The sequence below is a fragment of the Pterocles gutturalis genome, unplaced genomic scaffold (assembly GCF_000699245.1).
Source record: "Pterocles gutturalis isolate BGI_N339 unplaced genomic scaffold, ASM69924v1 scaffold28091, whole genome shotgun sequence".
NCBI lineage: Eukaryota > Metazoa > Chordata > Aves > Pterocliformes > Pteroclidae > Pterocles > Pterocles gutturalis.
The window spans coordinates 24484-39962 of record NW_010098734.1 but is presented as its reverse complement, the minus strand read 5'-3'; the positions used below and the strand labels follow the sequence as shown (position 1 = coordinate 39962).

The window sequence follows — 15479 nt, the reverse complement described above, 5'->3', positions numbered from 1 at the left end:
GGGAAAGAATATTAATTTAACAGTCTGGCTGTCCTATAAATATCCGCATGTGAAACAGTTTTTCTGTACCAGGAGTAGTTCTGTTTATCTTTTTAATGTCATTTACTTCAGGTTTTTTTTAAATGCGTTTATATAACTTTTAAGTAGGTCTTTCTTCTATATACAAACTGAATTTTATGTACACTTCACCTCCAGTACTCCAAATATGTGTTTGTTTCAGAATTACTCTAGCAATTCAATGTGGAGGATAACCAAAGATGATATTTTTTGGAAGAAGAACTTTGCCCTTTGCAAGAGTCAATGGACATTTTGTTCTGTATACTGAAAAACTAAAATGTTCTCTGTACTCATCTTTCCACATATAATCTTAGTTTAAATCATCTGTTATCTCTTAATCTTCTTCATTCTCTTTCAAAATATACTTTTTTCAAGGAATGTTTAAAATTAAATTGCAGAATCTTCTAGACCAAGGCCACTTCTCTTTACTTGAATAGGAAGATAACAGATATCACTAAGTTATCAAGAAAATTATAGATGGGCCATATATGCCAGTTTTGCACTTAATGTTAGCTACAGTTTGAACATATACAATATAGAAGTATTCCATGACTTGGTACTGCACTGTAGATACTTCATTTCCTTTTGTTTCACAGATGAAGTATATACACCTGAGGATGTTGCCAGACAAATTGCCGTGCATGTGGAAGAACCGTTGGAATATGGTGATACCTGGGAAGATACATTTTCTGGTAAGGTTAATAAAAGAAGACCATATAGCAGTTGTGAAAAATAAAGGCACTGCTTTTCCTACAGAAAAAACACCTCCACTGAAGAGAAAATGATCCTTAGTCATCCTCATCAATGCACTTTCTCTTGGTTTCAGGCTGCTACTAAAAGAGATAAAACTAAGAATATTTCATGGTCACTACTTAGTCACTAACATATACCGTATATTAAAAATTTACTACCATCAGTGTTGTATCCTAATGATCAAGCAGCCACAATACCGTAAGCACTGATTTTTTTTTCATGCTACTAGTTTCTACATAGCAAAGGAGAATACATAACCAAATTGTTCTCCCATTCACGAGAAAGATTTGTTGAATACTAGGATTGTTAGAAAAATTAGAACGTTAGGCTTGAAGCAAAATAACAAAGTGGAATAAATAAGGTTGCAGGTTTTTTACATGTGCTTGTCAGTTTTACTTTACTTGCAAGACTTGCAATTATATTTTAAAGACAATAAAAACATTTTACTTGAAAACAGCTTTCCCAAATAGGCCTTCAAAATAGCTTTTTTGTATTTCATTTTTTTTAGTCAGTTTCTTAGAAATTTCTGTTTCAACTGAAAAGTTATAGTATAGAGTGTGTTTGTCTGCCACATACATATACATAAATGTCTTTGTTTTATTAGCATTACCAAGAATTGAGGTTGTTTTAGCTGTGCTTTTTTACTGGCAAAACCGACTGAAAATAAAATTTTTTGGTTTTGCCCTTTGATTACTTTTCAGTTGCAGCTGCTCTTTTTAGTTCTATTTTCCTTTGAAAACATGCTATTAGACTTAGAAACACAGATACAAGGGTAGGCCTCTTACTAATTTATAAACTGCTGTTTGCTCCTAATCCCTGCTTAATTTCCTTTGCACTTAATCTTCCTGCACAAAGACAAGAGCCTGTCTTGACAGCTGATTCTGATGTTTCATTTTTTTAAAGTTTATTCAATATGAAGATTGTACTTTGTAAAGACTAAGTCCAGTGTGATATACCAGGAGCAGCTGCTGTAATGCAGACTGTAAACTGCAAACAAGGATGGCTGTCTGCATTTTTTGTTACTGAATGTCAGGCAGTGGGGTGTATTTAAATAAATCCAGCCTGTGATATGCAAAAACTAAGGGTTTTTTTATGCACATAGACTTGAAGAAACATCTACATCTGCTTTTACCCATGTTATGACATTAGATGTTTAAAGTTAAGCTTTTAGAGCTTTGAAGTAAGCCAATACCTTGAACTGTAATCATAAGAGACAGTCAGGTATTGTCCCGGTTGTGAAATTAGCTACTGCTGTTTCATAATTTTCTTGTACACTTCTGTGATATCAGCTCTCTTCATAAGGCCTTACTATGTATGTCAAAATTCAGAATTATACGATCATAGAATGGTTTGGGTTGCAAGGGACCACCTTTCCCCCCACCATGGGCAGGGACATCTTTCACTAGACCAGGTGGCTAAAAGCCCCATCCAAACTGACCTTGAACATTTCAAGCGATGGGGCACCCACAGCTTCTCTGGGCAACCTGTTCCAGTGTCTCACCTCCCTAACAGTAAATAGTTTCCTCTTATATCTCCTCTAAATCTACCATCTTCTAGTTTAAAACTCTTACCCCTTTTCCTATCACTACAGACCCTGGTAAAAAGTCTCTCTCCGTTTTTCTTATAAGCCACCTTCAAGTATTGAGAGGCTACAATAAGGTCTCCCTGGAGCCTTCTCCAGGCTAAACAACCTTAATTCTCTCAGCCTCCATAAGAGAGGTGTTCCAGTTCTCTGATCATTTTCATCGCCCTCCTCTGGGCCTCTCTAAGAGGTTCATGTCTTTCTTGTACTGGGGTCCCCAGAGCTGGATGCACTACTCCAGTTAAAGTCTCACAAGAGCAGAGTAGACGGGGAGAATCACCTTAACCTGCTGGCCACACTGCTTCTGATGCAACCCAGGATAAGACTGGCTTCCTGGGTTGCAAGTGCACATTACTGGTTCATATCTAACTTTTCATCTACCAGTATCCCCAAGTCCTTGTCTGCAGGTTTCTTCTCAATTCATTTGTCACACAGCCTATACTGAGACTGGTGATTATGCCAACCCAGGTGCACGAACTTGCACTTGGCCTTGTTGAACTTCATGAAGTTCGCATTGGCCCACTTGCCCAGCCTGTCAAGGTTACTCTGGATGGCATCCCTTCCCTCAAGTGCATCAGCTGCAACCACACAGGTTGGTGTCATCTGCAAATTTTCTCAATCCCACTGTCTATGTCATTAATAAAGATATTGAACAGTACTGGTCCCAGTACGGACCCCCTGAGGGACACTACGTTTTACCGATCTACATTTGGACATTTGCAACTCTTTGGATGGGATTGTCTAGCCAATTCCTTATCCATCAAATAGTCCATCCATTAAACCCATATCTCTCCAATTTAGCAACAAGGATGTGTGGGACAGACATCAAGATAAATGGCATCAGTTGCTCTTCCCTTAGCCGCCAATGCAGTCACTCCATCTAGAAGGCAAACAGATTAGTCACACATGATTTGCCCTTGTGAAGCCCTGTTGTCTGTTTCTAATCACCTTTCTGTCATCCATGTGCCTTGACATAGCTTCCAGGAGTATCTGTTCCATGATCTTATTATTGCAAAGATGTGAGGCTAATTAATCATGTATTGTTGTAAGTTAGCCAGTGTTTTACCTTCCTTTTAAATACATTTACTTTTTCTGAAAACATTGTGTGTTTTAACTGAAAAAGTTTACATTTAGGCTATTTACAAGAAATAAAAAAAATAGGTTATGCATACAAGAATTAAGTTTGATGTGTTAAGTGTCTATCCTAAGGGGCTGTATGCCCTCCTTTTGCATGAGGAGTGACAGAGTCAAAGAAATACATTCCCTGTCCATTAAGAACCCCTGAGATTAAATAATTCCTAATAGTTCACCATGCCACTGTCTTCGCAAGAATCTACACTATCACAAAATCCCTAAATTCAGAGAATTATAGAATGGTTTGGGTTGGAAGGGACCTTAAAGATCATTGAGTTCCAACCCCCCTGCCATGGGCAGGGACACCTTCCATTAGACCAAGTTGTTCAAAGCGTCATCCAGCCTGGCCTTGAACACCTCCAGGCATGGGGTATCCACAACTTCTCTCAGCAACCTGTTCCAGTTCCTCACCACCCTTACAGTGAAAAATTACTTCCTAGTATCTAACCTAAATCTACTCTATTTCAGCTTTAAACCATTACCCCTCATCTTGTCACTACACTCCCTGATACAGAGTGCCTCCCCATCTCTCCTGTAGGCCCCCTTCAGGTACTGGAAGGCTGCTATAAGTTCGCCCTGGAGCTTCCTCTTCGCCAGGCTTAAGAACCCCAACTCTCCCAGCCTGTCCTCATATGGGAGGTGCTCCCATATGATCATCTTTGTGGCTTTCCTCTGGACTCGCTCCAACAGGTCTTTGTTCTTATGTTGGGGGCCCCAGAGCTGGACACAGTACTCCAGGTGGGGTCTCACAAGAGCAGAATAGAGGGGGAGAATCACCTCCCTCGACCTGCTGGTCACACTTCTTTTGATGCAGCCCAGGACACAGTTGACATTCTGGGCTGCAAGCGCACACTGACAGCTCATGTTAAGCTTCTCATCAACCAACACCCCCAAGTCCTTCTCCTCAGGGCTGCTGTCAATCCATTCTCTGCCCAGTTTGTATTTGTGCTTGGGATTGCTTCGACCCAGGTGCAGGACCTTGTACTTGGCCTTGTTGAACTTCATGAGGTTTGCACTGGCCCACCTCTCAAGCCTGTCAAGGTCCCTCTGGATGTCATCCCTTCCCTCTAGCATGTGGACTGCACCACACAGCTTGGTGTCATCAGCAGACTTGCTGAGGGTGCACTCAATCCCACTGTCCATGTCTCCCACAAAGATGTTAAACAACACTGGTCCCAATACGGACCCCTGAGGAAGGCCACTCATCACTGGTCTCCGCTTGACATCCAGCCATTGACCACAACTCTTTGAGTGTGACCACCCAGTCTTATGCCTTATCCATCTGTCAAATCTCCAGTTTGGAGACAAGGATGTTGTGTGGAACAGCGTCAAAGGCTTTGCACAATTCCAGATAGATTCTATTGTGTGTCCTAGTTTACAAGCTCAGTAAAATTGTTGATTAGATTTGGTAGCATCATGGACCATTGCCCAAATCATTGTGGAAGTAGTACAAGGGAAGGGTAGGGATTTTTGTTTTTCCAGAGTGCAGTATCATAGATTTAACTGTGACACAGTCCACTGAACATGATGTTTTGGCTTGCATGTAGCTTGCAGTTCTGTTGTTTGGAAGGTTATAGAAACCATTGACAAGTCAATAGTTGCACATTTTTGCCCCATAAATATCTCAGACAATCCCATTCCCTACATATGGACAGGGGGGAAATTAATCATGGATACTATCATGTAGTAGTATCTAGGGTATGACGACGTATAAAAAAAATATTATCCTTGTTCATGTCTTTAGGCATATATTTTCATCTCCATCTGGGGATTAAGAATAAATATGAAACCTACAAATGCTTTTTTCAAAACCATTATCTCTTCCTGAATTAGAGCATTATTTCCCGTCTTGATCTGAGGGACTTTAAAAAAAAAAAAGTGTTTTATAAGTGACTGCAGAAGTCCAAAAGGAAAAGGGAACAGAGAAAGAAGGACACATTCCTGTTCATATATTGTAACTATTTCTAAAAAGGCTCTTCCAAATGAGTCTTTGGATCTGCTCCCTTCTCGCCCACAGTCACTCTATTTATAGGGTAAACTAAGGTCTGCTATGTAGGGCCTGAGGTGCTCTGTGTAGCCACTAACTGACTATTAGGCAGCTTTCATATTTGTTGACATTGGCAGCATTAGAATTGCATTAATCTTGAGGATTTTCCCCTGTTAGGTACAAAAACTTTTGTTACGTAAATGTGTTGCACCTATCTCCTGTTTTCGTAAGGAAAGAAGTGCAAAGTTGAATAGTGGAAGAAAAATATTTTCCTTTTCCTTTCTTTTGCATAATACAATCTTTATAATTGCCTAGAAAATACAACAAAATGTTTTGTAAGTATGAATTAAGAGGCTTAGGTTCTCCTTTCAGACCTCATTGTCAGAAGGACCTTACCAGATAAATTTAATAGATAATGGCTGGAACTGCATGCACATTGAAGCAACCTAGTTGGGTGCTTCACGAGTTACTAACACAGTAACTGTATCTAGACATGTCAGTGTATGAAGTAACAGTGACTTTTTCATTTTTCATTTTTGAACAGCATAAGATAAAATGTCGCTAATGATAATTTCCCTTTTTTTACATCTTTTGCTTCAAGTTGAGGGTGATGAGTTTTATCAGTTAGAAAATACAAAAGATCAGAAATGTTGTAAGATAGTGAAGATGTTTCCATGCACACTGAGGTGGAGTTTATTGTAGGAAGAAGTGTCCTGTTGGCTGCCAAAAAATTACCATTGACAGTAATGAGTAATTACACAGAAAATGAATTGCTGAAACACTTGTACAAAGTCCCAAGGGAGCTACATTTTTTCAGTGTAAGCTCGGTTTAGAACTCCATGGCAGGCACTTGCCAAAGAGTTTAAGGCTGAAAATACAACTCATTTCAGCTCCTAATCGCACCTCTCCACTTTTGATACTAAATCAGACATGAAACATTGAGAAGTCAAAATATAACTTGTAATGGGTTTCTGATTTTATGGAATTTGAGGTTAAATAATTAATAACACTGTCTCATAATGTCATTCAGTAACTACACCACCTGGCCCTCAGCATTCTCCTATACCACCTGTCAGGCCTACACAAATGCGAAGAAAACCTCTGCCTCCAAGCACTGTGACTGGTAAACCCGGGAGTCCAGGTATCTCAGTCTTTTCAGCATAAATATTTTATTATGTGTGAGATAATACTGAACTGACTGCCAGGGTATTTTATAGTATAGATCCTTTTTGTTTCATCTGTGATATCTATAGAAACTAGTTTTCTGGAACATACAGACTCTGTGTCTTTTTGTCTTCATATATAAATTTTGTTTTTCTTCTGTTTCCCTAACCTACTGATGTCAAATGCATCCCTAGTAAGGGAACTGAAAGCAGAACAGCATGATGCAAGTCATCCTTTAAGAAGATCAGCCTAAGAACATTTCATGTCTACTAATAGCATTTGCAGTCAATTTCTAAAGAAATTTTGCCCCACATATATGGCACATCCATTAACTACTGCAGATAACAAGCTAACAGACACCTAGAAAACTAACTGCACTGGGAGGCAGAGCAAGATATTTCATGTGTGAAGAGTTTAAGTTCAGTATAGTATTCCTGCTTCTCAATATTTCACACAGAAACTTTCCTATTTTATTCTAATTTTATCCTGAAGCTGATATTCATAATTCTTATGTATGTTTTGTCTGTGTATTCTATTTAAGAATCCTTAGGCTAACGTTATTGCAGGTAGTCAGAAAGTACACTCATTATGCTTAACATCATGAGAAATGCTTTCTTCCTTTTATTAGTCTCTGTAGTTCACTGGAAATACAAAGGTCTTTGGCTCTGCTGTATTTCCTGTTGACTTTTTTTGGTTTGTTTCATCTGGGGCCTTGTGTGCAGGTCTAAAGACCTAAATAATTCTTCAGTAATTTGTGCAGCAGAATAGAATCCAGAATCTCCAAGCTGGATGAAACAAGCTGTATATTTACTCAATGGAAGAGCCAAGATCAAAATGTTGTGTGTCTACTTGCTGTTGATGGGTGGTGTTTCCTTAGTAATAGCTACAACAGAACACAAGACACTGTCAGTCTTAAACTGTAGCATAAAAATTTTTGACCTGATACTTTTTTTTTTGCTTGTAACAGGATCTGTGCTAATTTTCTCCATTAAGTGTCTAATTAATTTACCAGCGTTTTGAAATTTCACCCTTTTTCCATACACCAGAGGCCAGGTTATGTGGTACTCAGCAGTTACCGTATGCTTCCTAGGCATTCAAGATGGAATAAATTGGTTAGATGATCTGGTTCTTCCTTGAGGGGCCAGTAGCAGATTTTCCTTTTTCTGTGTTTCCTAGTGTTTTATCCAGCTTAGTTCTAGACATCATAATTGGGTTTCTTCTGATTCCCTGGAGAGACTGTTCCACAGTGCTAACAGGAAAAATTTGCCTCAATGTCCTTGGATTTTCCCTTTCATAATACTGTCCTGTTTCTCTTTCTCATTAACACTGTCATTAATTCCTTACTTGCATCTTTCTTACTCATCCAGTGGATGAGTATTAGGGGAAGGTTTCTATGCAGACATTAAAAGTCTCCTGAATGGAAGAAAAGGAAACAAGAGAGTTCCAGAACCTTTGTGAAACTGGACTCTGAGAATCTTAATAAATTTCCACTTTATGAAGGAAATAAGTGGAAAGTAGAGAAAGAATCTTTATTGCAAGAATCTTAATAAATTAACATTTTATTAAGGAAATTAATGGAAGGTAGGGATTTTTGTTGTTTTAAACTTGGTTCACCAGAGTTCTGCCTTCTGCAGAAGTCACCATGTTCTTCTGCGTCCTATAGGCAGGGAAATTAACCACATTATGTAGTTCTTGACTTTTTTGGGGTTGAGATTTCACAGTCATGCAGTGGTTATCTGGGAGTATCTGCATGTTTTGTGAATGTAGTTTTTGTCTTTTACGGCTATTTTGAAATCAAGACATCCTTTGCCATGGATTCTTTGCCTCTTAGAAACTTATTTCCATTATTAGGTGATTAGCAGCTGAGGAGTAAAAGCAATGTCACATAATCTAATTAATTTTTAAAATAGCTATTTAATTATGGGAGATAATACTGCCTCTATCAATCAGTTTATGTGCAAACTTATGGTCCCTACTACAGAACAGATCAGAAAGAAAGCTTTTTTCCTTGGGTCATGTAGTGTTATAAATGTGGAAAATGTTGGACTTGGTTGCATTTTTTTACCTTCATTTGAAGTGCATCTTAATTTCATTTAGTGGAAGCTCCAGTACTGTTCTGTGGTTAAAATCTTAATGCAGTATTTATTGTTATACGTGTTCCAGCTCTAGCCTTGCTAATACATGTGCTGTATTGAGAGCAGAAATGAAACGACCTTAGCTGTATTTGAGGGAAAAATCCAAGTTTCAGTTGCTGAGTTCAGCTATTCTGTCTTACAACTCATGAACAAATGTGCTCTTTTGTTTGAGAAACAGAAATGTCAATGCTGGTCATTTTGCATCCTTTTACTAGTCTGTGTAGGATGGTTCTGTGCATTAAATTAGGTTGTATTCTAGCTGACTGAAGTCCTCCAAGACAATCTGCAACTAGCAAAAAAATTTCTTACTGGGTTTCAGGATTAGGTTATATTGGCAATATGGACAACTTGGAATTTTCCTAAATCCAACTGGAAGCTGTTGTGCAAGTTTTGCGGGATCACAGTTTAAATGATTAAAGTACTTGTTTTATGAAGCGGTTGACAAAAATCTGAGTTCTGTTAAAAAAATCAGAAAGCCGTTTCACTTTTTTAAATAGTAGATTCCCTTTTGCCACAAGTTCCTCCTTCTGTAATTATAGCTAAACCTGCCGGACCAACAACACCTGTGAGGACAGGAACGTCATATAAGACGCCAACAGCTTTTGCAACTCCAGAGTATTATGGTAAGCATGTTACAGACAGTCTGGTTTCCTTTTTTTTTTTTTTTTTTCTTTCCATTAACATAAAGGTCTCCTTTTTTTGTTTTGCTTTCCCTCACTAAACTATACTGATGCATTGTATATTTAATATAAGTATTCTGTCTGGGTTAACTCTGATTTCCTTTGTGCCACTTTGTGACTTTTCTAATTTGACTGAGTTCATCTGGCTGTCTTCTGATACACACCTTAATAAATGAGAACACGATGGCCCTTCTTTCTTCCTAGAAATCAATACATGCATAGTAGGCTTTCAATACTATTCAGTGGCTACTTTAAATCTGTCAAGGGAGCAGATAAGGCACTTCTTTTCCTACATGTTTCTTTTTTGCATGGGACATAAATTCAAATTATTGTTTGACAGTGACTGGTGTTACTCAAGATGTCTGTGATATACTCCTAGCTATCTGATCAAGCCGACACCATTTAGATAGAAAAAGCTGTAATAGGGTAAACATAGTGGTTAGTTGGTAATATACCCTTTTATAAAATTGTGAGTTAACTAAAAGTTCAGACCTAAATCTCCTCAATGTGGTCATACAGGAATGGTTTTGGGGGAGGCTGTGCTTAAAATTATTTTTTGAGCCAAAATATGCAGCTCTAGTTATATTGTCTTGAATTATGTTGCTTCTAATTTTCCTGGACTTAGAGTAACACTGAAATTCCTGTCTCCTTATAATGATCATGAACTTTCTGTGACTCTTAGTGCTCAGAAAAGCAAGCCAGATGCTAGATTTATTTAAAAAAATGCTTGTTCTGAGCATATTGGGTTTTGTCCATTGAGGTCCATTGTAGTATTTGCATCTAAGAGAAGATTCTATTCAGTGCAGTAGCTAGTTAGCCCAACACTGATGTTATGAATCCCGACTGCTCTAGCACATTTCTGCTCAACAACATATTTGCCTTCAATTTCCTTCAAATTTTGTGGAAGTTGTACACTCTGGAAACAGAATTTGTGATTTCCTTGTTGCTATTTTTAGAGAAGTTCATATGCCAACATAGTAGTGCTATATATTCTATGACGGTGAAATGAACTCCAAGCTAAACAGCTAGTAAAATGCAAGAAGATACTTTTTAAAAAGGTCTGAAGAGCATTTTGCATATATTTCATGAACTGAATCTAGCACAAGTCATGAACTCTCATTTTGATGAGTTGTGGCTGTCTTTATACTAGCAGGTAAGTATGGGGCTTACTTAGCGTCACAGCCAAAGTGGAGTCCTTAAAAGGGAGACAGATCTGGGAGCAAAGGTCTACCATGGAAGAGCTTTACCATGATTTAAAATGCCAAGTGAACTGGGAAATGCTGCAGTTCTAACACTGAAACCTTGTATTTATTGCAAATTAAATTATAACTCTATCTCCCACAGTTGACGCAACTGTCTTCAGCTCAAGTCCTACATCAGAAACAGATTCTTCAGGCAAACCAAGGTACCAAGGTAGGAATTTAATAGCTACAGTATTTTTATTTGGAGGAATATATGAAGACTGACCTATCTTGCATCAAAACTTTATTGTTTGGTTATTTGAAGGCCAAAACTTCATTTGATTCTGTTCCACTTTAGTGTCAGATGAAAGGACTGTAATGTAGACCATCAGCATATTCTTGACTAAATTTTACTTCTACTTTCTTCCCTTCTCCCACCTCCTAGTTTACAGTCTTGCCCACAAACATGTGGTGGCTCTTCCTGTATGCCAGCAGTAGTACAACTGCATGCTGTTCACATTCCACCAAACCAAATGAAAATCTTCCTGTGGGCTTGCAAGCATAACTGGAGAGGTATTGCCCCAATACCAGTGCACCTTACCATAAGGGATACCTACCTGTCATATATTCCTCATCTTTCACTCCAGGCTGTGCACATTCAGATAGTCTAGTAATATGGTAATGTACACTAAACTGAATGATAAAGTACTACAGTTATTGCTGTTGCAGTAATCTACAGAATTTAGCAAGGTGAGATGACAGAAAGAAGTGCTTTTGTACCAAAAGATTTTTCAGGTTTTTTTCTTGTTCTGGTAAGGTATGCTACATTTCTGAAGACATTGTCTTTCTTGAAAGAGCTTATTGTTTACATCCAGTGTAAGTTTTAATTTTAGAATTGATGTATTTGTTTTCAGTAGTCTTCTTTTTCTGGTTTTCATGCAGAGTACAAAACATTTACCTCAGGCGGTTTGTTTCAAGGTTTGGTCCTGTACCACTGGAAATGTTTAAGATTGATCACTTTAGAAGCTGCACGTTTAATGATAGAATGACTCTGGACTAAACTTGTTACTCTTTCTGGTGGAACAAAGTGGTGGTGGGCATTGCATCTTTGTATTAGCATAGCGCTCAAAAGATGCAGATAGAATTGCAGTGTAATTTTACTACAGAATTACTAAAATTAATTGTTCCATTTTGCTACAGAAGTTAATTCTTTCAGACAGTGCATATCGCCTATTAATACCTTCAGAGTGATATTTCATCAATGGTGCCAATGGGAAGGGGATGAAGGCAGTGCAGATTCCAGGTCTAACAACCACAACAAACAAACAAACAACAACAACAAAAGACTTAAAAACACTTACTATTGAATATATGGGGTTAATTCTTAAATATTTATGTTTGACTTTGACTTGTTGTGCAGATTTTCACTTGGTGCCCTGAGATGAAAGTTGTTATGCACTAGGTGAATTTGCATTGATGTTTTGTAAAAACACATTTTATGGAATAACAGCTCTTTCCTATTTCTCTTAGCCCCCCATGTCAAGTACATGAAGAAGGATGATGATGTGCCTTGCTCTATCACAAGCTCTCTTGAACATTTTCCTCAAGAAGAAGCTGGCAGCAAGGAAGAACCTACTCGTCCTCCACAAAATCCTCCAACAAACCTCACAGTGGTGACTGTTGAGGGCTGTCCAACTTTCGTCATATTGGACTGGGAAAAACCAGACAATGACACTGTTACTGGTTGGTTTGATTTCTTTCCTCCATTGTATCAGAATACAGTATTTCCATCTTATTTTCACTTTCACGGTGATTTTATGCAATTTAAAAAATAGTTTAATCCCAAAAGAGTCTTATACCTCAGTGCTTTTATTTTGTGCTACTGTAAATTCCAGTGTGGATAAGAAAAGACCACTAGATTAGAATGAGATTTCACAACTATATCATTGGTGGCAGTGATGACATAAAAAGATACTTAAGAAGTCTTACTCTGTATCTTCTCTTAATTCTCGGCTTCTCAGTGTACAGGATCTGGTAAGATCTAATCAAGAAGTTCCAGCAATGCAACAGTAGCCTTTATTATTATATATTTATTATTATATAGATGCATACAGAAAATGTAGACATCTTTCTTGACTTGAGGATGTTGCAGATCAATGGGTCCAGACACAATGAAACCTTGTATCCATCTAGTAAGTCAGTAGAACTCTGCCAGCATAGTACTTGCTATACCCAGCACAGAGTCACCAAGTTCTCTATGTTAAAAGAATCTGTTTGGTTTTTTCATTTCCAAAGGAAGGTTTCTGTATTGAGACTAAATCCTTTTGAGTCATGCAGGAATCAGTACATAGGTAAGCATGCAAGATGACCATTCATAATTTTTCTGTTGTCTTCTGGATATCAACGCAAACTTACTGAAATTGTACATTTAAATTAATTAACAACTGAAAATTGTGGTTCAGTCGAGAAAATGGCTTTTTTTTTTACCATTAATATAAAACTTTGATTTGCAAAATCACTGGCTCATCACAGCCATGACCGAACAGATTTGACTGTGTTGCATTACAAGCGAGTAGAATAGATGAGACTATTGAGGACTAAATCTTGATTGTTAGCCATTCACTTTTGCATGTAAGTGGGATGTTTTCAAATGTTGTTGTCTATGAATGTCATGAGAGATTTCAGTGGAGGAGTATAATTAGGTGGCTGTCACAGGTAAGCCCACTCTCTTCCCCAAATTAGTCCTCCCTTGATTTTCTAGAAATAATTACTAGATTTAGCCTCTATTCTTTCTTGTTCTCACCACCATTCTGAAAAATACCAAATGCAAAACCAAAGGGACACACACAACAAAAATTAGCCTTCAATGTTTTCTTCTGGGAAAGAAGAAGAAAGTTAGCCCTTTTGCTGGATTAAAAAGGGAATAAAAAGAGACTGTAGGCTAATAAAAAGTACCAAAAAGAGAGAAGAGTGGCTTGCTTTCCATGATGTGCTGGAAGAAAAGTATGAGCTTATCACTGACCTTAGAATTAGGCTGAGGATAGGTTCACTGCGAACACTCCCCACTCCAGGCAGTTCTGCAGTGCTTAATTTTGTTCTGGGAAAAACCTTGTTGTTGCTCTTGTCATTTGGAGGCCTCCTCCACAGACCAGTCCTTAGCTTGATTAGATCAGATAACAGTCATTTGGTCTGCATGTTTTCTTGGAAGCAGACCTGCTGGTTTTCTTGAGTATGTTAATGAACCCAACTGCAGCACAACTATTTGTATTGCAAAAATAGAAAAACATTTCCACTATAGCTGGTAAAACTGTCAGTGCACATCATCTAATGACGAGACCAAGGCCTGATTGAAGTTTGTTTATGCCTTCTGATACTATTTCCTTTCTTTTTCAATGTGTGTTGTGAAATACAGAGCAAGAAATACTCACTATTTCTTCTGAGACTTTGGGTGGAAACCCTTACTCTGTTCAGTTGCAATCAGCATTTGTAAGTGTTAACTTTCTGTGAAGCTTCTCCTCTTCTGTAAGACTATTCTATCATAACTGAGACACCTGGTATACCCTTCTCCGTTCCAGAAAAGAAGATTAAAACCTTCTGCAGAATATGTGACTACACTCATTTTGCTTCACTGAGAGAAACTTTAGTTTTCAATCTAGATATTTTCCTATCTAGTTGTAACAGCTTTCCCATAAATAACATTTTCATTCTTTTTAACTTCAATGTGTAATACGAAATGTTTGAACACTGTCTTACAAATACTCTCACTGAGCTTGTCTCCTTCGTCTAAACTTCAAAAAATAACTCAGTTTATGACTCATCCGAGGACACTTTCTGAATTCAAGAGAAGGCATTGAATCCTGTTTTCTGAAAACAGTGATTACTTCATATTGGCACCAGTATGACATTACTTGTTTAGACACTTAAATCAAGCTTTCTGTCATCTCTTTTTATTTTTGTAGTTTATACATGTTTTTTCAATCATCTCATTTAGGCATCACATCTCTTTTTTAATGCAGTGTTTCAGATAGAACTGTGGAAGCAGAAAATGTAATTTGTTGAGCCACCTTTTAAAAAGTTTACTTTGCTTGACATTTAGCTATGCACAAGGGGTTTAATTTTATTGGCTATTCCTAAAAACAAAATTGTACTTCAGTCTGGTCTGACAAATAATAACCAAAACAGTCATCAAGCTTACCTCCTTGTTTTTCTAAAGGCTGCAAACGTCAGGAACCAAGACCACTTCATTCATGCTCTGCTACTCCTGTTGTGTTGCCACAGAAATGTAGGGCGGTTTGTTGTCTTGTTCACTGAGACTCATGCGCTGAGTAACAAGCAGGTACTGGATGCACTCAGTAGTTCTTTGTGTGTATATGCGTGCACACATGTGCATGCCCATTCACATGTCCTGTGTTTTCCACCGTGAGTGAACTAAAAAGTTCAAATCACATGTGGACTTGGGGCTGGCAGAAGGATTGAATTCCTGTAAAGTTACCTACTCATTCTCTATCTGCATGATAGGCAGTGGATATCCACCCTCTCTTCCAGGCTTCCTAATAAACGTAATTTTTCTAATGAAGCTTAATTAGTGTAAATAAGGGGTTTTGTGACTTTTCCTCCTTGGTTCACTTGGCCCTTGCTGGCTATATAGGAAAAGGTCTTTGTTTCCCAAAAGAAAATGTGTAGAGAGAAAACACAGATATGTTTTACACAAATGCATGCTAACAATGCTAATGTCTCTGGTCATTGCATTGGCACTCCACTTGCAAAAATGATCTAAAGTAAAAGCCTTCTACTTACTTTTTTTTC

At 37.9% G+C, this 15479-nt stretch overlaps 1 protein-coding gene across 1 annotated transcript in view; it reads left to right on the top strand.

Annotated features, from left to right (window-relative positions):
• Nucleotides 1–2848: 2848 nt before the first annotated feature.
• The window catches only part of ABI3BP (ABI family, member 3 (NESH) binding protein), a 34794-nt gene continuing 22163 nt past the window's right edge, over nt 2849–15479 (top strand). Inside the window, exons 1-5 of the mRNA XM_010073918.1 lie at nt 2849–2984; nt 6544–6654; nt 9352–9435; nt 10837–10905; nt 12204–12416. Of these exons, the coding sequence (XP_010072220.1) occupies nt 2849–2984; nt 6544–6654; nt 9352–9435; nt 10837–10905; nt 12204–12416 (613 nt within the window). The remainder of the gene's footprint in view (nt 2985–6543; nt 6655–9351; nt 9436–10836; nt 10906–12203; nt 12417–15479) is intronic.